Source organism: Macaca thibetana, chromosome X (genome assembly GCF_024542745.1).
Source record: "Macaca thibetana thibetana isolate TM-01 chromosome X, ASM2454274v1, whole genome shotgun sequence".
Classification (NCBI taxonomy): domain Eukaryota; kingdom Metazoa; phylum Chordata; class Mammalia; order Primates; family Cercopithecidae; genus Macaca; species Macaca thibetana.
Window position 1 is genome coordinate 118,672,954 of NC_065598.1, and position 25,444 is coordinate 118,698,397.

At 35.5% G+C, this 25,444-nt stretch overlaps 1 protein-coding gene and 1 pseudogene across 10 annotated transcripts in view; one reads left to right on the forward strand and one right to left on the reverse strand.

Moving 5' to 3' along the window:
- The first annotated feature begins 351 nt into the window (after window positions 1–351).
- LOC126945888 (tyrosine-protein kinase Fer-like) lies at window positions 352–3,739 on the forward strand (annotated as a pseudogene).
- The window catches only part of THOC2 (THO complex subunit 2), a 131,816-nt gene continuing 106,930 nt past the window's right edge, over window positions 559–25,444 (reverse strand). For 2 of the 10 annotated variants that reach the window (XM_050777340.1, XM_050777339.1), the window contains exons 26-39: window positions 24,835–24,963; window positions 24,354–24,485; window positions 24,080–24,264; window positions 23,404–23,582; window positions 23,057–23,159; window positions 21,169–21,599; window positions 20,917–20,975; window positions 19,387–19,422; window positions 14,014–14,151; window positions 13,602–13,671; window positions 13,362–13,519; window positions 11,394–11,470; window positions 10,873–10,918; window positions 559–1,330 (exon numbers count right to left, since the gene is read on the reverse strand). In XM_050777340.1, coding sequence (XP_050633297.1) covers window positions 10,891–10,918; window positions 11,394–11,470; window positions 13,362–13,519; window positions 13,602–13,671; window positions 14,014–14,151; window positions 19,387–19,422; window positions 20,917–20,975; window positions 21,169–21,599; window positions 23,057–23,159; window positions 23,404–23,582; window positions 24,080–24,264; window positions 24,354–24,485; window positions 24,835–24,963 — 1,725 coding nt within the window. In that variant the 3' untranslated portion in view covers window positions 559–1,330; window positions 10,873–10,890. Of the gene's footprint in view, window positions 1,331–1,842; window positions 3,741–10,872; window positions 10,919–10,949; window positions 11,471–13,361; window positions 13,520–13,601; window positions 13,672–14,013; window positions 14,152–19,386; window positions 19,504–20,199; window positions 20,976–21,168; window positions 21,600–23,056; window positions 23,160–23,403; window positions 23,583–24,079; window positions 24,265–24,353; window positions 24,486–24,834; window positions 24,964–25,444 lie in introns of those variants that run through there. The other 8 variants (XM_050777333.1, XM_050777336.1, XM_050777335.1 and 5 more) reach the window with 7 other exon arrangements.

Genomic DNA, 25,444 nt, shown 5'->3' on the forward strand with positions numbered 1-25,444 from the left:
ATATTTAACAACTGGAAAGTTCTTCCTGATATCTTTCAGACAAATAATTTTGACATAAGCCATAGTTATCTTCTCAAAGTCAGAAGTCACTCTAACAAAACATCTATTTTTATGTCAGGCACATTATAAGCACTCAACAGTCACTGAATACATCACCCTCCCATAAATATTCTGCTCATCGATTTTTGCAAATTACAATTACCTGAAAAGGGTATCAAGATTTATACCCTTTTGCCAATTCATTTAAAATATGCTCAGCATTTCTCAGTTCTTTAAAAAAGTATATCCTTTTTGTCATTCTCTGAAAATTTTAATTTGCATAGGTATTGTTTCCAAGGAACTGAAGACTAAATGGACAAATCCAGGCATGATATCAGTCCACTGTTTACTCCAACTATAGAGGTAATCAAAGAGGATATTTTCCTATTATCGGATGATATGTCATTTGAAAATAATGTAGCCCACGGAATAAGAACTGAGAAGGGCTAGGAACCTTAATGAATTATCTTTGCTATGTCATTTTGAATAAGCAACAATATACACAATAATATACAACCATTTGAGAAAACTATTGTTTATTTAGAAAAAAGGTTACACTGGTAGAATTCGGTAGATAAAAAAATTCTCTTTTAAAAATGTCACTGTGAAACTTTTCCAGACGAAAGTTTAGCAATACAAAGCTCCTATAGCTGTAGAATTAAAACAATTATGTTTTGATCCCCCCGCCGCCAAGATTTGTCTAACATAATTACAAGAAAAAATGGCAAGGGACAAGTGAGCGCTGGTACCTTTTTCTTTTTTAAACACGTTTAATGTTGTACATGTACTATATAAAATGATTCCTAAGCATTTCATAAGACAATGCTCCCATTGCTTTTAGTGACTAATATTAAGAACAAGCCAAATAATAAATTAAAACTGAGTTTTAAAATGAGGTAAAATCAAAATGGTTCAACAATTGTTTATTTTCAGTTTCAAACAATAAAAAGGAAGCATTTCAGAATGGAAATAAAAACTGAACCCAGGCAATATTTAGTTAAACTAAAGTAAAACTCTGTACACAGGTAACCTTATGCAGCACATTGTGCTATAAGTATGGAACAGTTAACACTTTCAGCCATTACTGAAAATAAACATGTAGAAACTAAGCAACAAGTTAAAATACAGTAATGCACAACTTAACAATTTTAAGTTTTCCACATGGAGCAATAAAGCAGATAACTGAATAATTTAAGGAGATGCAAATGGCCCTCTTCATTCTTAATTCTTGGCAATTTACTCAGGAAAATAAATTTCTGGTCGCAGCTGAACAGTTCCACTCCAATCTCACCTGAAAGAAACAAAGTGATTATATTGATAGAGAAGAAGGAAGGAAGGAAAGGAGGGAGTAGGGGAGGGACAGTTAGTCAAAGGAGGTAGGAGAAAAGGAAGGGAGAAGGAGAGAAGGAGAATGAAAGGAGGGAGGGGAGAAGAAAGGAAGAAGAGAAGAAGGAAGGAAGAGGAAAAGGTAAGGAGGGAGGAAGGTTTAAGAAAGAAAGAAAAGTTAATGAGTTCCATCAGTAACAAAGACTTGAGTCCCCAGAAAAGGATGAAATATTTGTGTGTTTTTTTGTCCATTCTTAGAAACCATTAAAGATAAACACACTAATGATGACTTAAAAAAAAAAAACTGAACATTGTGTGCATGTGGGAGAGAGGGGTGGGGGTAGGGAGAAAAAAATGGAGCAACAAGTAAAACTTTCCACAGGGGCAAGCAATAGCTTATCAAAAGTAAATAGAAAATGTAGCAAAGAAAAGTAACCTATTTTACATGGTCAACAAAAAAAGAAAAATGACATCACATTTTTCACAAGGACACAATTTTAATAGTAACTTATATTAAGATGCAGTGTCTGCTAAATTATAAAAATTGCTTTAAAAATATATTGACTTAATTATACTCATTTCCTTTCCTTTATGTATTGACATTTTTCAAATACTTCATATTGAAATAATTTCAAAACATGATTATTACAACATGTGGCAAATATCTTCACATCTGCCTTCATTCAAATTTTAAGCTAATGCTTAATGCATTAAACTTTATTGATGAAAATACTACATTCACATATTTCTTAAAACCAGGGCTAGAAGGGTCCTTAGAAAATAATCACACTTACATGAAATGCTGACAAATAATTTACATATCATTTCTACACAGCATTCTGTTCACACCATGTATAATCTTGACATTATCAATAACTGTGGATACATTTAATGTTGAACTTACAATTTAATACTTAAAAGCCATTGTTCCTGTCCATTAATTGCTGAATGGATAAATAAAATGTGGTACACACTCATACAATGAAACATCATTTAGCCATAAAAAGGAATGGAGTTGATACATGCCACAACATGGATGAGCCTTGAGAACATGATGCTAAGTGAAAGCCAAACACAAAAGGCCACAAATTATTGCATAATTCCATTTAAATGAAATGTCCAAAACAGGCAAAATCATAGAAACAGAAAGTACATTACTAATTTCCAGGGGCTGAGGAAGGGAAGAATTGGGAGTGACTGCTAATAGGCATGGAGTTTCTTTTTGGGGTGATAGAAATGTTCCAGAATTAGACAGCAGTGATGCTTGCACAACACAGCGGATATACTAAAAACCACTGAATTGTACACTTTAAAATGGCAAATCTGAGGCCGGGCGTGGTGGCTCACGCCTGTAATCCCAACACTTTGGGAGGCCAAGGTGGGTAGATCACCAGGTCAGGAGATCGAGACCATCCTGGCTAACATGGTGAAACCCCTATCTCTACTAAAAATACAAAAATTAGCCAGGCGTGGCGGTGCACGCCTGTAGTCCCAGCTACTCAGGAGGCTGAAGAAGGAGAATTGCTTCAACCCAGGAAGGAGGCAGAGGTTGCAGTGAGCCGAGATCGCGCCACTGCACTCCAGCCTGGGAGACAAGAGCGAGACTTGGTCTCAAAAATAAAATAAAATAAAATAAAATAAAAGTAAAAGGCAAATTTGAAGTTATATGAATTTTATCCCAATTGTTTAAATTGCAAAAAAAGTCAATGTTCCAATTAAGAGCATCATGGTATCACAGTGTGGTCATAACTAGGAAAATAAGAAATGGGCTCTCAATCATAAAGGTGTCACATTACAAGAATTACTTGGCAAGGGATATCTTGGTGACACATTTAAGGGCACATTAAAGGATAAAATTGCTGTTGCTGTTAAAATATGTCAAGAACATCTTCCCCAGGAACTGAAATTAAAATTTTTACTAGAAGCCAAAATCCTCAAGCAATATAATCATCCCAGTACTGTCAAACGTATAGGAGTTCGCACACAAAGACGGCCTATCTACATCATTAAGGAACTGGTTCCAGGAGGCGATTTCCTCTCCTTTTCTGAGAAAGAAGAATGAACTAAAACTCAGTTAGTGAAATTTTCATTAGATGCTGATTCTGGATGGCGTATCTCGAGTAAAAAATGTATACACAGGGACCTTGCTGCAAGAAACTGCCTGGAGGTGAAAATAATGTTCTGAAAATCAGTGACTTTGGAATGTCTCGTCAAGAGGATGGTGGTGTGTATTCATCTTCTGACTTAAAGCAGATTCCCATTAAATGGACAGCACCAGAAGCTCTTAATTATGGGAGATATCGTTCTGAGAGTGACGCACGGAGCTTTGGCATCCTCCTCTGGGAGACTTTCAGCTTAGGGGGTCTGTCCATAGCCTGGAATGACAAATCAGCAAGCACAAGAGCAAGTGGAAAGAAGATACTGGATATCAGTCTCTTGGCAGTGTCCAGAGAGTATTTTAACAAAATAATGCTGAGGTGTTAGGATTACAAACTTGAAAACCGCCCCCAACTTTACTGAACTTCAGAAAGAGCTAGCTGCCATCAAGAAGAAAGTTGCACAGTGATGAAACAGTGCCAAACTCAGCCTTCAGGACTCTATTTTCAGCAGAGCAGTATTTCTCTTCTCATTAACATTTATACCACATTACCTGCAACATTCTCCCATTAACTATTTTTGAAAAATATGTGCTGCTTTAACCATTGTAAATAAGAAAGTATAAGTTCTAAATGTAAGGGATCACACAGATCTATCTTTTTCACATCTAGGACTGTTGCTGTTTCTCAAAAATTTTCTACTCCAGGCTCAGTTCATAGTCTGCTCTTCTCCATCACAGACACCTATTGGTGCTATAAGCTGTATTGGTAATATTTGTAGGGAACATCGCCAACAGAAGAAGGCCTTCCTACTCTGCTGAGACAAGATTTTATCTGTGAACACCATTTTATATTGGTAATTATCTGGACCTCCTAAGTTGTTAGTTTTTTTTTTTCCTTTGGCCAGAGATAGGTCCTGTTTTGTTAGTAAGACTGCCATTTCCCTATGTTTCACAATGCCATCCTATGCACAAAAATCCTCAAAGAGTTGAGGCAGCTGATTGTAACTGATGTTATAGAGAGCTGTGACAAGAAGAATCAAGTTTGAAAAGTACGGTGGTCTGGAGAAAGGAACAGCTAGGGTGGTCATCAAAGTAGAGAAGAAAAGGCAAACATAAAACCAGCCTTCTTAACAGAGGTATGCCTTTATAAAACACATACACGCTTTTTAATTTTATGATCAAATTCACCAAAAAGGTCCTAAGAAATATTTTAGTAGTTTATATAGATTCTTCATAAAAGAGCCCTCTGGATGGCAACCAAACAATTTTTAAGAGAAACTATAAAATACAAGCCCACCAAAATAATATATTATTTTTGGTTAAGTGTCTTCACTTCAAAGGAAGCATCTCAGAACTGCATTCCATGCATTTTTACTAGTGTCTGAAACTGTCAGAATTTCATTCTCATTCTCTCATTCTTTGCACATAAACCCCAGGTAGAAAGGCATATACGGATGCACTTGACATTTAAAAAGTCAAACAAATATTGATAAGGAAGAAAAAAGTTATGAGGAGAAAGACATGGGGACAGCTATCCTAAATCCACTTTACTCCTTCATTTACCCTTATACTGCAACCTAGGAATTCTTATAGCAAACAGAGTTCCTGAGATGTTCCATGTGGATAAAATGTAACAGAGTTAAGATGTGGATTCTGTTGAGCTGCATCTTAACTGCACCCAGGGATGCTTCTCAGGATAATTACGTGCCTAGGGGAAAGACACACTTAGGGCAAATGTTGCATGGAAGCCTTTTATAAGTGCTCATGCCTATGTCAAGATTTTTAAAAGCAGCATATAAATGAATATTTGCTCTACTATAAGTGGAACAGTAAGGAAACAGAAAATTTCTCCTGCCCTCTTCAACTGTTTGGTGCCTATGAATATCAGTGCACAAAACCTATACTCAGTATTTTTAAGTATAAAAGATGATAATGAAGAGAAAAATGATTTGTGTTTGTCATTTTCAAACTCCTAACAAGAGTCTAGTATACATGTAATGGTTACTACATACAGACCAAAATGAGAGCATACTAAATCTGCCCTCAAAAAATGTGCTGCAGCAAATAAGCAAGCTCTTTTAATCAGTATAGGTTTCTCGGTTTCTCTCCTATAAAATGGTGTGTTTGGTAGCAAAAAAGTCAATGTTGCACTTACACAGAGATATTAAATGTTTCTCTGGCATTGATGTGAACATTGATGAGTTCCCTATCCCATACCCTATCCCAATACCTATCGTCAACATCTAGGAATAAGCCTCAAAATGGCAATGCTTATTTTAACAAGAAATCTTTGGGAGCTTAGGAGGTCAGTTTCAAAGTATGAGCTGAAGGGAAAACAACAATACAAAAGAAAGGCTTAGAGCTGGAATTACAAAATCAATTGTCTACAGAGGCCAAGAACATAATGAAAACAAAAGAAACGAGCTGAGTGGGGACTGACTGAGGTGAACTCTTTTTAAAAAGGCCCTTGCTCTATTCTAAATGGGGGGGGCAGCACCTAGACAAGTGTAGCTGAAACCAGGATACAATGTTGCTATGCAGAAATCAGAACACAATGTTACCAGATGTTCCAGTCCTTCAAGAAAAACTGAAATTTGGATTTTGTCAATTCTGATTTTTAAAAACAAACAGATTTTTAAAATTTTGAAATATCGTGTGAGGTTAAGAAGGTGCATTTGGCTGGTGGTGGTGGCTTACATCTGTAATCCCACCACTTTGAGAGGCAGAGGGCAGGATTACTTGAGCCCATGAGTTCAATACCAGCCTGGGCAATATAGTGAGACCTCGTCTCTACAAAAAAATTTTAAAAAAAAGAGGCCTGGCGCAGTGGCTCAGACCTGTTATCCCAGCATTTTGGGAGGCCAAGGAGAGCGGTTCACTTGAGGTCAGGAGTTTGAGACCAGCCTGGCCAACGTGATGAAACCCCGCCTATGCTGAAAATACAAAAAAATTAGCCAGGCGCAGCGGCACATGCCAGTAATCCCAGCTACTTGGGAGACTAAGGCATGAGAATCGCTTGAAACCGGGGTGTAGAGGTTGCAGTGAGCCAAGATCGCACCACTGCGCTCCAGTATGGGCGACAGAGAGAGACTCTGTCTCAAAAATGAAATGAAATGAAATGAAATGAAATGAAATGAAATGAAATAATGAAATGAAATGAAATGAAATGAAAAATAAAATAAGAAAGTACATTTAACAAGCCACATTCTGCCCAAGGGCTGATAATTTGCAACCTAGGATTTAGAGGATAAAAATTAGGTTACACATGTGAGACTAGAAGGAATGGACCTGCAAAATATATTTGGCCTTCTTGGAATGGAAGATGAGAATAGGAATGTAGTAGATTAAAAATACAGATTATGAATAAGTAGTGCTAACTGCTATGTTCTTTAAAATCAAAGTCCTACATCCAAAATAATAAAAAGCAAGGAGACTGAGCATCTCAAGGCCTGGGAGCAAATGTCAGCTTAGCATAGCATCTGGTTCACAAAAGGACTTTGAAAAGTTTGCTGAACTCAACATCCCTGAGTTGAGGATCACATATATCAAATTAAAATTGAGAAGCCAAAGGGTGGTGGCTCTCAGAGGATAATTTTATAAGCAGGAATTTAAAAAAAACAAAGTTACAGCAGGAAGAAAGGTTAAAGGCAAAGGAACTAGTAATCTTCAAGAGACTAAATCAAGGAGAGGCAAGATGAATTTGGACAAAGACTTTAAGGGAAATAGACAATGCAGAGAAGGAACAGAGTTTTGCAACCAAATATAGAAGACAAGAGAAGATGACAGAAGACTGGAAGGAATTTAATTATGGTCATATTTATATACTGTATCTTATTAATTCTTAAGAGACAGAGTCTTGCTCTGTCACCCACGCTGGAGTGCAGTGGCATAATCATGGCTTACTGCAGCCTTGAACTCCTATGCTCAGGAAATCCTCCAGCCTCAGACTCCCAAGGAGCTGGTACTACAGGTGCATACTACCATGCCTAGCTAAGTTTTATTTATTTTATTTATTTATTTATTTATTTATTTATTAGAAATGGGGTCTCGCTATGTTGCCCAGGCTGATCTCAAACGCCTGGCCTCAAGCAATCCTCTTGCCTTAGCCTCTTACAGTGGGATTACAGGCATGAGCCACCATGCCTGGCCTTGTATCTTAATTCTAATGTGATTGTTTTAACGTTTGTGAAAATCAGGATGATACTTACAAATCAGTGTGTTACTTCTCTACCAACCCTCCTCAAGAAAACTGTTCTAAAAACAATAATGAAATCTTACAAGTAATGACATCTTTCAATCATGGAAATATGACATATGTAAGAGCTATCCTTTCTAAAGAACAGAAAATAAAAGGGGAGTGGGGGAGGGCAGCAGATTTCAAAGTAGCCTGTAAAGAGATGGTTCCAATCAGAAATGATAACATTCTAAAAGAAAAGGAAGAAAAACAGACCTGACCAACCCTGGAATGTATCCAAATAGAAGGCAGCAGTCAACAACCAGAAAAAGAAACTATCGGCCAGGCACGGCGGCTCATGCCTATAATCCCAGCATGTTGGGAGACCAAGTCACACAGATGGCTTGAGTCCAGGAGTTTCAGACTAGCCTGGGCAACATGGCGAAACCCCATCTATACTTATAATTTATTTTTTTTTTTAAATAAACTATCGGTCGGGTACAGTGGGTCACGTTTGTAATGCCAGCACTTTGGGAGGCCGAGGCAGGTGGATCACCTGAGGTCAGGAGTTCGAGACCGGCCTGGCCAACCTGGCTAAACCCTGTCTCTACTAAAAATACAAAAATTAGTCGGGCATGGTGGCGTGTGCCTATAGTCCCAGCTACCAGGGAGGCTGAGGCAGGAGAATCGTTTGAACCCAAGAGGGAGAGATTGTAGTGAGCCAAGACTGCACCACTGCACTCCAGCCTGGGTGACAGACCGAGACTCCATCTCAAAAAAAAAAAAAGAAAAAGAAAAAGAAACTATCAGCCAGATGGCCCAGCACAGTGGCTCACACCTGTAATCCCAGCACTTTGGGAGGCCAAGGCAGGTGGATCACCTGAGGTCAGGAGTTCAAGACCAGCCTGCCCAACATGGTGAAACCCTGTCTCTACTAAAAACACAAAAATTAGACAGGCATGGTGGTGCATGCCTGTTAATCCCAGCTACTCAGGAGGATGAGGCAGGAGAATCTCTTGAACCCGGAAGGCGGAAGTTGCAGTGAGCCAAGATTGCACCATTACACTCCAGCCTGGTCAAAACAGCACGACTTCTTTGTCTCAAAAAAAAAAAAGAAACTATCAACCAGAGTCTCACAGAATTAAGAGTCTACCCAAGAAGAAAGTATCATACAAAGTTGTCAATGAGGAATTCAACAGGATGGACATCCAGCTAGATGTACTTTTAAAAGAACATCTGAATCTAGAAGCTTTGCTATAAGACCACAAGCCAAATATCTAACCCTGACCAGTTTTGTTATCCCTTTGTTCCTAAGAGATTATACAGAGGAGTAAAATACAAATTCATGGTCAGTGTAAGAAAAACTCAAATCTGTAGCATAACCTTCACATACAAAAAAATAATATTTAGGTACTGAGTAAAGAGAGATATATAAAATCACTGTGAAAGTTGTCAGTGACAATGGCTGGCTCACTCCTCATGAAGATATGAAAGGTGGGCTTTTTGTTTTTCTTTTAATAGGGAGACCACATGTGACAGCAAAATGCCAGATTAAAAGAAAGGTTAAAATGAGGATTAAGAGTTTATGGCTCACCAGAGAAGATAGTTGTCAAGGTTGGAATGGGGGTAGGAGCAGCTAGAATTCAAGAATTAGCAGTAATATTTCCTTTTAAATCTATTAAATTCTAAATGTTCTTTTTTAACTCTCATTTACCCTACTTGACCCTACTCTACTTACATAACAAGCACCAAAAAAGCAGGAAAAGCACACCATTCATCATGTGTTGACTATATGGCAACCTCTCAAATCCCTGCTTTGCAGCCAAAATAAAGATGACAAAATCCATACCTTTAAGCCCATACCCTTATACAGAACTGGCTCTCAGACATTTCTCACTTATAATTTAAACACTGGTAAATAGCCTTGCTTATCTATCTGGTCTCATAAAAGATTAGAAGCATCCAATAATATTAGGGGGGAGGTATAGACAAGCAAGTATACTTAATATATTAAGAAGGTATAGACAAACAAGTATACTTAATATATTAAGAAATGATAGCTAACATGGAAGCAAGAGTCGGCCGGGCACGGTAGCTCACACCTGTAATCCCAGCACTTTGGAAGGCTGAGGCAGGTGGATCACGAGGTCAAGAGTTCAAGACCAGCCTGGCCAACATGGTTAAACCCCATCTCTACTAAAAATACAAAAATTAGCCGGGCGCGGTGGCAAGCACCTCTAATCCCGGCTACTCAGGAGGCTGAGGCAGGAGAATCGCTTGAACCTGGGTGGCAGAGGTTTCAGTGAGCTGAGATCGCACCACTGCACTCCAGCCTGGGAGACAGAGTGAGACTCCGTCTCAATCAATCAATCAATCAATCAATCAAGGCAGAATCAACAGCCTCAAAATACAGCTGTCTGGAACCATTACATTTAGGGGGCAAATTGTCCTACGTACTTCAATAATACCAAGGTATCACCAAACAGTAACTATTCAGATTATCTTAAGTGCTCAAAAAAGGCAATATTAGGGTCTGAACACTGTATCCACTGTGATGGAAATACAATTTATTTAAGATGGGTAAAATACTTTTTAAATCTCACATAAATCATAAGTGCATTACCTAAAAAAAAAAGTTACACATTGTAGATTCCAGAACTAAAAACACAGACCATATTTTCTGTTGCAAAACATGGGCAGTGGTTAAAAAAAAAAAAAAAAAACAAGGCACAAAAACTTAAAAATCTTTGGATAACACATCAGCACGAGAAAGCAAAAGGAACAGAAAACACTAAAGGATAGAAAGACCGAGGTTTGAGTGTTGGCTCTGTTGACTAATATCTTTATAACCCTCTTCAACTTAACCTCTCAGAGTCTGTTTCTTCACCTGTAAAATGCAGATACCACCACCATCATTTACAAGGCTATAAGGACTTTAAAAACATAATTAATTATCCAGAGAAGATGGGAATAAGTGGTGAAGATAAAGCCAGATGTTCTTAAATATATCTTGGTGCTTAAAAAAAATGTGTGGCTAATCAGCAAGCTTAAAATGAAAACAGCTTAAAAATAACTCTGAATCTTGTTTTGCTTCTATACCCAAAGACTTGGTCATTATATGTAGGTGAAAAAATCAAGTAGTTGTAGCTTGTAAAATGCATCTAGTTTTTCAACACTGTCAGACCTCGTTTTATGTTTCTATCATTAAATGAAAAGGTGGTGAGAGAACACTCACCTTGATGGAAAGTCTTTATTATCTGTGCTTGTCCGAGGACTTATGAGTAGATGACAAATTAAGGGAAAACAACTTTTGGGAATGGCGGAAAGAAGAACATCTCCCCTTTTAGTACAGCACCTCAGCTTGCAGGCCTATATGGGCTCTGACCAGCCTGGTAGCCTCAAACTCTACCAGCTCTGCTTGTCTGCCTCATCATTTTGCCCTTCTATTCCCAATGTCCCCGGCCCTAGGCACTCTCTGTTCCCTTTCTTCCTCTCTGTGATAATATAACCTGAAGGACTATAAATCCCTTAGTGGCATAAAACTCAGTCACCAAAGAAGTATTTTTAAATATCAAGAACATCAAGTATCCCACTTCCAGATTTCATACATTTTGAGAGAGTTAATTGGAAAGACCATTTCAAAACTAATAAGCCCTTAAGCATTTAAACCACATACTAAAAGAGTACAATTGTAAACATGACCAGTATCAAAGCTTTCCATTATACTGACTGAAAACATCAAAATGAAAAGGATATTGTTTCTTCTCTTCCTTTCCTCCTGAACTGTCCCGTTTCTCTTTCTTTTCTATCTTTTCTTTATCATGCCTGGACTCCTATAAGAAATGGTAGAATTAGTTGGGGAAGGGAAAACCAAATATAAAAGCCAGCTCAAAACCCCTTTTCGTCACCCACAAGCTATAATTTGTCTTCAAAAACTTACTTAATATGACACCAAAAGCATAAGCAACAAAAGGAAAAAAACAGATACATTGAACTTCACCAAAAGCAAAAATATTCATTCATCAAAGAACACTATCAAGAAAGTGAAAAGACAAACTATAGAACTGGAGAAAAAATTTGCAAATCACATATCTCATAAGGATCTAGTATCCAAAATATATAAAGAACTCTTACAGCTGAGCAACAAAAACACAAACCCTCTAAATAAAAAATGGTCAAGGTATCTGAACAGATTTCTTGAAACATAAACAAATGGCCAATAAGCACATGAAAATATGTTCAACATCATTAGTTATTAAGAAAATGCAAATCAAAACCACAATGAGACACCACTTCGCACTTACTGGAATGGCTATAATAAAAAAACAAAAACAGAAAATAACCAGTGTTGACAAGGATGTAGAGAAATCTGCACCCTCATACTTTGTTGGTAGAAATGTAAACTGTACAGCCACTGTCTAAAAGAGTTTGGTGGTTCCTCAAAAGTTAAACATAGAATTACCATATAACCTAGAAATTCCATTCTTGGGCATGTACCCAAAATAATTAAAAACAGGTGTTTGAACAAATACTTATAGCCCCACACAAATGTTCACAGCAGCTACTGACAATAGCCAAAACGTGGAAACAACTCAAAAGTCTATCAACTGACAAATGGATAAATAAATGTGGTATATTCATATAATGAAATATTACTTGGCTATAAAAAGAAATGAAGTAAATGACACATGCTACAACATGGAAGAACTTCAAAAAAACATTATGCTAAATGAAAGACATCAGACACAAAAGGCCACATTATTGTACTATTTCATTTATATAAAATATTCAGAATGAGTGAATCCATAAAGAAAATAGATTTATGGTTCCCAGGGGCTAAGGAGAAGGGGAAAATGGGAGTGACTGTTTAAATGGGTATAGAGTTTTCTCTTGGAGGTGGTAAAAATGTTTTGGAACTAGGTAGAGATGATTACACAATACTGTAAATATACTAAATGTCACTTAAATGTATACCTTTAAAATGATTAATTTTATGTTATTTGAATTTTACCTCAATTAAAAAACACCTAAAAGAACAGCCTATCTTTTAAAGCATAGAATTAAAATGTTCCTTATATAATTTTCTAAAGCTGTTTTTATGAACTATGAATAAAAGGCATATATTTTCAATATATATAACAATGTTTTATAAACAATTTACACTTTAGTAATGGTTTGCTTATTACTTTATGGCAGATGCATGAGATTCATTTTAAATGTCAACCATTAATATGTAAGAGAATGTATCTTATACTCAATTTTTAAATCAAATACAAGTTTCAAACAAATGAGTTTATTAGGAGAAAACGTTACAAAAATGTTTCAAATCACAATCAAGACTTTTTGACGCTATGATGGTCAGAGAGAATACACGTGACCGTATTTTAATCTCAGGAATAAAGAGAAACTAAAAGCAAAGAGTTGGTGGAGAAAAAAGAAAATGCAAAGAACAGCTGAAACTCAATCAACAGAAGTAGGTGGGAATGGAATGGAGAGGGGAAAGGAATCTCAGAGGTATACTAACTCTACCCTCCTAGTAATCTGGGACTGAACTGACTCAAATTCCCCAAACACATAACCTGCCCTCCCTCAATACCTCTTCTTCCCACCCCTAAATAATGAACAAAAGACTGTATGACTAGGAAAAAAATTCAATATTTACTAAATTTTCAGAGTTGATTTTTTTAAGATAAAGCATATTATTCCTTTATTTTCCTAATTTACCTTTTTGCCACCGGAGGAGATTTTATCCATCTTCTCAGATTTAAATGAATCACTGCCTTTTTCTTTGCCTGAAGATTTTGACTTATTTTTTTCCTTGTCTTTCTCATTTGGATAAGGAGATTCACAAGGACTTTCACTTTTATGTTTTGAAACCCCCACTAAAATTACAAAAGAAAATCATGAAAGCCTTTTCCAATTCACTTCGATGATACCTTCAAAGATATGAATAAGTCTACCTACTTGTTCCATTCTCCTCTTTACGTCGCTTGGTTAAGTCCGGTGGCACTTCACGGTCGTTGTTTGAGTGATCCTAGAACCAAGAATTGTGAACTACATTGACCAAGGGCTTTTGTTTTTGTTTTAAAATATTACTTTTATATGAGAAGGGCATAGCTAACTAGCAATGGAGAATATTTGCAGTAGTTTCACACACTTGATAAAAATGGCATGAAAGACAAGCAGAGCTGATAGAGATTATTAGGCTGAAGATCCTTATTAATGTAGAAGATGCAAATACTTCGGGGTAAAAATATCAATAAAATCATGAAAAAACAGACAACTATGGAACAAACTAGTATTTTTTAAAAGGCAACATACACACTGGTGTACATGACAATGAGCTTTCCAAACTAGTTTAAAAAAAATTACAAACCCTTTTCCGCTCTTTCCTGTCCTTTTCATCTTTTTTCTCTCTTTCTCTGGATCTTTCCCTTGACTTGTCCAAATCTTTCTTGTCCATTTCTCTCTCCTTACTCTTGGACAGTGGTGGAGGAGTATGATTAATGTAGAGCTGTTAAATCAAGGCAATATTACTAAAGATTATTAGTTTTCCAGTATTGGCATCATTTGTTTGTTTATTAAATGAAACACAATTGGGAATTATACCCAAAGTCAAAACTGGTCAGCTATCTGGATTACAAGAGGTAAAATAAAAGGGCATGGCACAAATTATACAAAGCCTTCAATTCTTGGCCTTATAAAAATTACCATTTAAACTCCATCAGTTCATTTGTGCCTCAACTGAGACTCATTAGTAAATTCACAAACTAGAGTATTCCTTATAGCTCTATTGTAAAGACCTATAACCACCATTACAAGAGTCCATATATGAACAATAGTGACTGGACTTTCTCTATTGTCAAAAAAAAAAAAGAAAGAAAAACACCTCTACACAATCATGAAAATTTTAAATAGTCTTACCATCCACTGACAGGAAGTCAATAATGGCAATGGGCAAAAGTATAAATATAAAACCTAGCCATGATTTTGCTAATAATTCTTTTCTGCCTCAGTGTGAACCATGCAAAGATTATCCCAAATTATTTTTACAAATGTAAAGGCTGCATGTTCTGTACTGCTGAAAGCACTCCAATTTCTATCAAAATAATCACAATTAACTGTGAAATTTGTCTTCCTGGTTCTAAATACTTCAGAAAGCCATCTAGTCAGCTGAGGATGATTAAACAATTCAAAAGACTAAAAAATAATGAACCAATATTCTCCTCTGCCTATCCTTTCTCTGCCGAAAGGACTATATGCAATAAAACAGCCAGTCATCAAGGGTATTCTAACTAAATAATTAAGAGATAACCCTTCTTAGGTGAGTTGTAAATATGGAAATATGCTGTAACATAAAATATTTAGGAAGTAGTCAGGAAATAATCAGATACCTAACCTTATGGCATTTATATCTGTGCTACAAGCCTATGTTTAATTTAAGACATTAAAAGTATTATGCAGCAGAATACTGAATATAACTCATTACACAACTATACAATGCTAGATATACCTTAGGAACAAATAGAATAGTTAGTCAAAAGTCAAATATTTTTACATGAAGAAATCCTTTGGTATTCAAAGGAATACATGAAAAATGAAGACCATCAGTTTGATAAACACTTATTTTTTAACACCACCAAACATTTTCAATTCAGTTGGCTCAGAAATACTGCCATAGCAATGCAGAAGTAGATTCTTTAAAATTTCAATGTTTAAAAGTTGATAAACTGAAATAGACAAAATGCTTATTAATAAAGAGCAAGAGAATGATAGTCATAAAAGCACTTATCTAAAAGATACTCTTGCTGGCTAGAATGCCTTAAATGACACCAAGATTTTTCTAATCATGAGGCTTATTCATATCTTAACATTATTTATGAAAATGATTAAGACAAAGGAAATATGACTGCAATACTCAAAGAAGACTTCTCTAAGTATTAACTTTTTCCCAATAAAAGCAAAAAAAAAAAGTTTGTAATCACAAATCCATACATACACACACACATACACACAACCCTTGTTAATAATGAAGTTTTGAACTGTGCTTACTTTCTTTCTGTACTGCAAGGAATTGAGAAAATTTTCTAGAACTTCTGGCATTAATGTTCAAATACTTCATTCCTGACATAAAAAGTCACATAGCTCAACTGATACACAATCAGAAATTCTTAGTTCGGAATGCACCCAATTCAATTCCTTCTTTAGAATAGTTCTGATCACAATACTCTTTTTGCATAAAAAGAGTTTCTCATTGCCTAATGAATTAAATGCATACTCCTTAGTTTAGACATTCCAAACTCTCCACCATCTTTTCACAATTATATCCCGCTATAGTAACCCAGTGCACTCTATGCTGTGGCTATCACCGCTCCCTAACATCTGTCCTTTCCAGCAGTTCTCATTACTAGAACGGTTGTTCAGTTTTATCTTAACTTCCTAAAACTCTACTTAGCCTTCAAAGATGGCTCAAAGTCATCAGTATTCAACCATTTCTCAACTCTGCAACTCACTTTCCATTATTTCATATTTACTTTTTTTATGACAAGTGCTCCCTATTAACTTCATGTCACACATTTTTGTCCATAACAGTTTCCAGTATGGTAGGAGAGCTAAGGCGCCTTTCTACTTTTACATACTTCCTAGTACCTTGTACACACAGTGAGTTCTCATAAGTTTGACAAATAAAATTAAGGATTCATTAAATGGATTTGTATGTAGCATGGCTGGGTTTTGTTCTTGATTGGCTTTTATTCTTGACATTGGGATCATTAAGGTCCAAAAAAGAATTTGACTGATTTTCAAAATCTGTTTCAGAAAACACTGCTCCATTGACTTTATTAAAGCTTCACTATATTACATAAAGATGGCCTCACTTTTAGGCTTGGGTTTGGCTGTAAATCCTCATTTTAAGATGGTGAACAAATTAAAAGCTAAATTCTCTCTTGAGGTGGTTACTGATGCCCTCCTAAATTACAGAAGGGCTGCTTAGTGGAACTTGCTTTTTTTTTTTTTTTTTTTTTTTTTTTTTTTTTTTTTTTACCCTTTCTTCATCAAAAGTAGCTGCTAGAATTGCTACATCAAAACACAATTGATCAAAACTAGAAATACACTATTTGAAAATTAGGGGTAAAGGGTAAACTGACAGAAGAGATTTGGATACTAAGCTAGATTTTTCTTCTTTTAGCTAATCTCATTTGAAAAGCTAAAATCCAAGTATTGCTTTTACCACAAATTAGAAAGTAAAAATAGCAAATAAATAATAAAGAGAATCCCACAGACAAAGCATAACTAAAAAGTCAAACTAAAGCGGGGAGAGAATCTTATAGGTACAAGTGACAAGATAACATGAAAATAGATGCATATCTTCCAAACCCTCTAGAAAGTAAAAGCTACCTCAGAAACAGGCTAAAGATAATCAACTTTGGAGATCACTCAAAGTCCAATGAATTTGTTTTTCTAAGACATTCATATACTATTAAACTTTCTAGACACATAAAAATGCAACATCAGCTACTATGCAAACCAGTACTTTGCATGCTTTACCAAAGTGCAAAGGCTTAAGAAATCACTTCAAATATTAATTGAATACCTAAACTTACTGCCAGGCACCATGCTAAGCACTAAATATCTGAAAAGTAGTAGAAGTCACATAATTTTTAGAAGCATATGTATATGCCATTTTCAAATTTTTCTGGTTGCATGTGGAATAAATCTATTAAATTTTAAAGGCCCACAAAACACCATTTTTTAAAAGGGGGGATGTGGGAGATTGAGCTGAATCACTGTAATTTTTAAAAACCAAGGCAAACACACTAAAGGAGCTAGAAAAACCCTTTCAACTATTGTTGAAATGGGTGGTGCTAGGAATCAAGGAACCTTAATTTTAGTTCATGTTTTGATACTAACAAATTGTATGTAACTGGGAAAGCTAAAGAACTTTTAGTCTCTCATTTGTCAAAAAGACACTATCCACCTGCCCTGTCTACCTCACAACACTGTTAAGAGCATGAAATGAGACAGTACATATTTTCAAAAGGCCTTTTCACAAATGTGAGGAACTATCATCGGTTAGAAAATTCAGTTAATTTTAAAAGCAGGTTACAAACTGCTTCAAAGTATGTTTCAGTAAACAAATATTCAGAAGGTAACACTGTTAGCCCATTAATTTAAAATAGCCCATACAAGCCACTGATGGTTAAGACTGACATAAACAATTTGAAACTGGTTATAAAAACCTACTATATTGCAGTATGTATTTAAGTTAGCCAACAAAAACTTTACATTAAATGAAAGTTCTATAGATATCAAAATTGAAATGGAATATAAATTAAGTTTTCTAAAACTATCCTAAATAGGAACATCATTTTAAATAATAATTCCATGTAATAAAAAATAGCAATATATAATTCCAACCTGATATCAACATTTTTGTAACTCCTACTAGGTATGGAGAACTCTGTTAGTATTGTGACGTTATGGCTAACATCAAAAAAACAAAAATACGTTGGACGTTTAGAATTTTCAAAAATAATGTCATTAAGTTGATGTTGTGTCTAATGTGTTATTTTGACTTGTTCTTCAATAGCATATTACAGAATAATCTCAATATCTACTTCAAATAAAACATTCATTCAAATCAGGAAAAAAAAAAAACTAACTAAATGGAAGTCCTCCTGGGATAGCTGAGACTTTTGATTAATACAGTATATTCTAAAAAACAATGCTACAACTTTAGGACACAGGTACACTGGCTAATATAAACTTAAAAATTAGTGCTTATTTCCCCAATATCCACAGACATTTCATTATAAATCTATACATCTAAAAGCAGTTAGTAATGTCAACTGGCTCTGTTTCAAAATTTCATTTGGTCCACCAGTAAAGAAATCAAGCTTAGCTGATTTCTATTTTAATCATGGTAAGCAATATTTATGCTGAAAAATAGGCTTTATTCTGCTAAGCAGATTCATTTGCTTGTAGCTTGTAAGAGGAGGCAAAGTAGAAAATCAAAGAAGGATACACGTTTTATAACAAAGACAAAACAACATGAACAATGGACAATTCAAGTATACTGAAATAAACTCTGTAATAAGATACATAAACTGCACACTATTTTTAGTAGCAGAATATTCAAGAAAGTAGAATAGGTAAGAATCAATACTGACATGTAAATGCAACCACCAAGTATTCCCCTCCAGGGGAATGATTCTTTCACATTAACTGTATCTCCTGATATTGTGCTACAACTACCAAAAAGGTACCTCAGCAGAGGATATATAAAGAATTTTTATAGATTGAGATGAGTTCCATTTTTAAAACAGATATGTGAATGCATCAAATTTATTTTTTGGTATTTTGGGTTGTCTAAACAGTCAGACAGCCTGGCAGATTTATTTTGAAAAATTAAATAAACCCAAAACAATCCAATAACCTCTTCCCTGAATGTTAAACTTATTTCCAGATTTTGAAGCATAAAAGGAGGATGTATAACACAGCAAGCAAGGAGAGATGATAGAAATGTTGCTACATTACACACATTTTATAACAATCTCATTAAAAGGGATCATTGTCGTCTGTTGTTTCAGTTTTAACATTTAATATTTTTGAAGGTTATGCAATGTAAGCAGAGTACTTTATCCCACTGATTTCAGCTTACTGAATGTGCTAGATGTGAGGACATCTACTAAATAAAATAAGTAAAGAACATTTGGTTTACTTAGGCATGATGAGTTTAAAAGACTCAAACCTTTGCTGAAGATTCCTTGAGTTCGATGAGACTGTCCTGTAGAAAATGAATGGAGATGACAGGTGAGCTGGCATAGTTCTCAGAACCCAGAGGAACTTTGGGAAGTATGGCTGTAACCTGGAAATAAACCAGCTACTTCTTGTGAGGATAAATTTCATGATGTCATTATCAATATGAATATCAACAATAAAAAAAAATGTAATGGAATTGTAATGTTAAAAACTAAATTAAATGTACTCAATGTAAGAAATAAAAATCTTTCTCTGCTCAGAATTTAAAAATAAATGTCAATGCCACATTTTTCATATCTCTCTACTTAAGCTATATGTAACGTAAGAGGTTTAAGAAAGCAAAACAGTTTTTTCTCCACAAAAAATTTAAAATACTGGAAGTCACTGTGGAAGAACAACATTGCCTTATACTTTTCATAGTTTTTCTTTAATTGGGAGGATTCACATTTTACTTTACTTGTAACTCTAATATAAATATATATATTTTAAATCCTAGCTGGAAAATTCAGTGGCATTGTATTAACAAGAAAACAAAATATATAAGAGTAATCACTTCTTTTTTTTTTTTTTTTTTTTTTTTTTTTGCAAAGTGCCTATCATGGTAAATCTCCCACACACAAAGAAATCATTAAAAAAAAAAAAAAAAGAAAAAGAAATCAACTACGATATTCCACCACAGTGCTCTTGATGAAGAATTAATAACTTACAGTTTTTTAAAAGTTCAACGTACTGCAAATTCAAAGATTCCATGAAATTAGATGACTTTAGAATTAAAATTAAATATGGAGCAAGGAATGGCTACCCTGAGTCTTCAAGAAGGCTACACCCACGATTTTGTGCTGCAGTTGAATGCCTGGGGTTTCTCTTTGCTGGGTGGTAGGATTGGATGCCACATCTGCTTTTATCGTAACGCAAGGTTCAACTTGTTGGGAACCCATTGGGTATAAACAAACCTCCAAGGGAAGATAAACAGAAGCTGCATGCTCACTGAATATACACAACTACAGGAGAACTGATCACCAAGGAGACTTTAAAATGGAACTCCTTTCAAGACTCCTTCTTAGAAGGCACACATCGGTATGATGCTCATCAAGAAGCTTGAATTCAGAGGTAACTTGTTTATCCTGTATCATCCAGGAAGTCTTCAGTGCTATATATTCTTCAATATGCTGAAAAATAGGCTTCATTCTGCTGAAAAGATTCGTTTGCTTGTAGCTACCATTGCACTCCAAAAAAGACTGCTTAAAGCAGTTGAGGCACTTCTGGGTAAAATTTCTCTTGCACTTTGAAACACTACAAAATTAGTGCTAAGTCCTTGAAGTTTTAACATTTTTATAATAAAAATACTCAATAGAAAAAAAATCAGTCCACCAATATAGAAAAATTCATTTTCTAATGCAATATAAAACCTCCAGTGGCTCCAGTGAATGCTTGGCATAAGACTTGAAGGAAGTCAGGACACTGGTATTCCAAACAGGTGAGCCTAACATGGACGCTGCCTTCCTCAGGCTATACTAACCTTTACTGTGGAGGAATGTGATGGAGAAGGGTGGGTATCAATTTTGCGGCGTTTTTGTTCTGTTAAGACAAAAAGAAATAGTCAGAATAAGGTATATTTCTAGTTTTCCAAACACTTAAAAAAAAAAAAAAAAATTTGCATGGCAATCAAGTTCCCCTAGCAAAATCCCTATATAACCTGCCAAAACAAGGAGACAATAACCAACTATACATTAAAATAACAAAAGGTAAGAACATATAAAGGTAAACTTGCCCCTTTCAGGCTCTGGAATATCTGATCGGGGAACAGGTGATTTCAAGGACCCAGAAACTGGCGTTTTTTCTCCTCCTTTAACATTTTCCTTTGATTTCATTTCCTTTGCTATATCTCTTTCTCTGGATGGCTCCTTCTCTCTTTCCCTTTCTTGAGTTGATTTTGATTCTGCGTTGGGGACAGTGGTCTTAAATTTCTCATCTTTAGCTTTTTCTTCCTTCTTGAATTTTTCTTTCTCTTTGTCAGACTTTGGCGTTCTTTCCTTGGTCTCTCTTGCTTTTTCATCTTTATTTGGCCGCTCTTCCTTTGGTTTTTCTTTACCATCTTTACCAAGTACCCTGGCCTCTGGAGTAGTAGCTGGAGTCTTTTCTTTTTTCTCTTTTTCTTTCTCTTTCCCTTTTTCTTTGTCATTTTCTTTAACAGCTTTGTTGCTTTAGAACAAAAACATGGGATTTTAACACAAATAATCATAAAATGTATCCCTTGTCTGATATATGATAAAATATATCATAAAGGGTTTCTGACTAACTTCAAAAATATTAGAACTAAGGGCGAGTCCTTCAAAAACTAAAGGACAACTTTAAGACAAGTAAAAAGGAAGAAGTAATGGTCGGGTGCAATGGCTCATGCCTGTAATCCCAGCACTTTGAGAGGCTGAGGAGGGTGGATCACTTGAAGTCAGGAGTTCTAGACCAGCCTGGCCAACATGGTGAAACTCCATCTCTACTAAAAATACAAAAAACTTAGCTGGGCATGGTGGTGGGCACCTGTAATCCCAGCTACTCTGGAGGCTGAGGCAAGAGAATCACTTGAACCTGGGAGGCGGAGGTTGCAGTGAGCCAAGATCACACCACTGCACTCCAGCCTGGGTGACAAAGCAAGACTCCATCTCAAAAAAAAAAAGGAAGTATTTCTTTATCCAGTAAATCATAAACAAATTCATGAATTGCAGATTTAAAAGAATTATTAGCTGGGTGCGGTGGCCCACACCTATAATCCAGCACTTTGGGAGGTCAAGGCAGGCAGATCACATGAGGTCAGGAGTTTGAGACCAGTCGATCAACATGGCAAAACCCCGTCTCTACTAAAAATGCACAAAAAATTAGCCAGGTGTGGTGGCACACGCTTGTAATCCTAGCTACTAGGGAAGCTGAGGCACAAGAATCACTTCAACCCAGGAGGCAGAGGTTGCAGTGAGACGAGATCACGCCACTGCACTCCAGCCTGGGTGATGGAAAGAGACTCTGTCTCAAAAAAATAAAAAAATAATTATTAAAATCATCTCAGGTTCTTTTTTGGCATACATGTATGACCTATGAGAATAAACGGTAAAAACCAAAAATATATCCCACAAATCAACCAAGGGAACTACTATCAGGAAATGGATTACTTAGCTGGATGGATCACTACTTAAATTAGTGTAGGCTTTTCTTATATCTGTCCTTACTCAGATTGTTCACAGCAGTCACTCTAACCTAAACTATTTTTTTTAACTTCATACCTACATTCCCCTGAGTATCCCAGCAGGAGAAACAAAGTTGTTATACAAGCATAATTCTACAAAACATAATTAGGATGTAAAGCATATCAGCAAAATAGGGTACATAAAAAATTTCAAAGTCCAACATAAATGACTTTTCACATTACTCAACAACCACTCCCCTTCTACTCATGAGGATTCATATAAGAAATTAGAATTATGAGGGCCAGATGCAATGGCTCATGCCTCTAATCCCGGCAGTGTGGAAAGCCAAGGCTGGTGGATCGCTTGAGGCCAAAAGTTCGAGACCAGCCTGGGCAACACTGCAAGACCCCATTTCAAAAAAAATACATAAATATCATTTTTAAAAAGAATTTAGAATTATGACACATGGCACAGTGTTCCTACCTGTTAGAGCCACTATTTCCATTGCTTGAATTCCCTTTAGGTGTGGTGCTAGAAGCTTTATTAACAGCTTTCACACCACACTGAGATCTCTCCCTTGATTTATCTGAAATAAAAGTAAGGTTTTATTTAACAAGCCCCTAAATGTAAATAAGCTACAATTTCACAGCAAAATGATTAGAGAATAATTAGAAAGAAACAGCAGGCTGATTACTTCTTAACGTTTATATACTCCTATCTAGGGAATAAAAAGTAATACTAAGCCAGCATTGTACTAATTCTGTGATATTAAACATTTTACTTTGTTGAAATAAAATATATTACTTATAAGTTTCTACAAATAAACATACCAGTCTCCTCAGTACTGCTTTCATCCGATTTAGATGCACTTCCTATTGATGATGAAGAAGGCCCACCACCAGGCCCATTTTGCACACTGGCAACTGCATTCCTCGGAGGGGGGTCTTTGTGATGAAACTCATTTTCAGGTATCATGTATGACTTTCTACTTTTCAACTGCCCAGAGTAGCTGAAAGTCGCACAAAGTGTTTAAATATACAAACACAAATCAAAAAACATAAACATGAGGTTTTTAAGAATTAGCAAGTTATTCATTCTACTATGTAGTTCTAGAGAATTAAAAAAATACCAATTTTTAGTAAGTTCTTGAAGGTTTTTATAGAATGCCCAACTTTCTTAAAAATTACAATTTCACTATAAACTAATCCTTAAACTAAGATGGCTTTTTTCTTTTACTCTTGAAGATCTGTTAACTATGATGATAAAATTATACTTCCTCCCAATCAAGAAATATTATATATGACTTTTGAAACTATCATCCAGTATAGACCGGAAGTTGATAATCAGAAGTGGTAACTCTCACCAGCCTGTGGGAACATGATCGCATAATCTCCCATAATCTCCTGAAGGCAGAAGATAAACTTCAACACTGTAAAACATTTTAAAGTCTTCAGAATCCTTCTGTCATCTAGTCTTGTAAATCACATTAAAATATAATTTTGTTACCCCATAGCCAATGCATATAGATCTGGCCTCTTCTCTTTTTCTTCTTGGCAGATTTTGTGTACTCTTCTTTCCAAAGCTTGACCCAGATTCAAAACTTTTGGGTACCAAGGAAGTATTTTTGTTAGCACAATCAAGATATTCCTGATGTGAGTATATTCGCCTGTTTCAAGGCAATGTACCGATGCCTACAACAAACATTTTCAGATCCATTATTATAAAAGTACAAGTATAAAGAGAAAAATCTGCCTTTGAAAAACCCAATTTTTTTTTTTACCTTGGTTAGTTTGTAATGCCATTTATGTACAACATGTCGAAAATTTTCATAGTCTAATTGATCAGCCTTATTTCCACCATCAAAACCAGTTGCCCGTAATATGGTAAGGAATCCTGGATAGTTTCCACATTCCTAAGGAAACAATGTTTGTCACTTTTAAGGAAAAATTATGATCCACAAAATCGCAGAAACTGAAACTTAAGTAGACTAGATCAATGTTTCCATATAAAACCATCATGCGTATTTTGATAAGTAGTCACAAAAAGTTCAACTTATACAAAGATATTAATTTGGAACGTCAGTTTGAGAGAGAATAAAAAACTATACAGAACTTTCTAATAATGAATTAATTGTGCTTATAAACACGGTTTTACAACTGAATCTTAAACTCAGCTTCTCTTTTAAAACTCAACAATCTAGACATTAATGGATGTGGTCATTATATACATGGGTAAAATATAAGGGTTTTTATTAATCATACCTTTTCATATGTGGCTCTATCACTATGCCACCTGGTCACAGTCTCTAACATGCAGCACAGAAACCTTCCATATCGACTGGCTTCATTTTCAGTACAGCTTGCAACTGTGTAAATTATGTCAGAGAAAACCTACAGGAAAAAAATGTTTAAAAAATATAAACAAATCAAGGTCAAAATCATTTAAAAATATTAGAAGATTCTCTTATAGCAAGTCATAATAAACAGGTAAGCTTAGTCGAAATGTATATTCCCTTTATATAATGACACTGCAGAGACCTTTGGAGATTTGGGCTTTTGTGGGGAAATAGTGAATTCATAAAACAACCACCCAAAACAAGAACTTTTATATAGAAAGCTGATTTACAGTGACAGGGGGAAAAAAAAAAACTGTCATTATTATTACATAATAGTTTTTTTTATTACATAATAGTTTCTTAACCACTTAGCCATACATATTACTGGGTTTATGGGGAGAGTAAACAGAGGAGATGCTAATAGAAATTAAAAATAGGCAGCTGACATGCTGTAACAAACATTATGTTTTGTGGGGGTTTTTTTGTTTGTTTGTTTTTGAGATAGAGTCTCACTCTGTCACCCAGGCTGGAGTGCC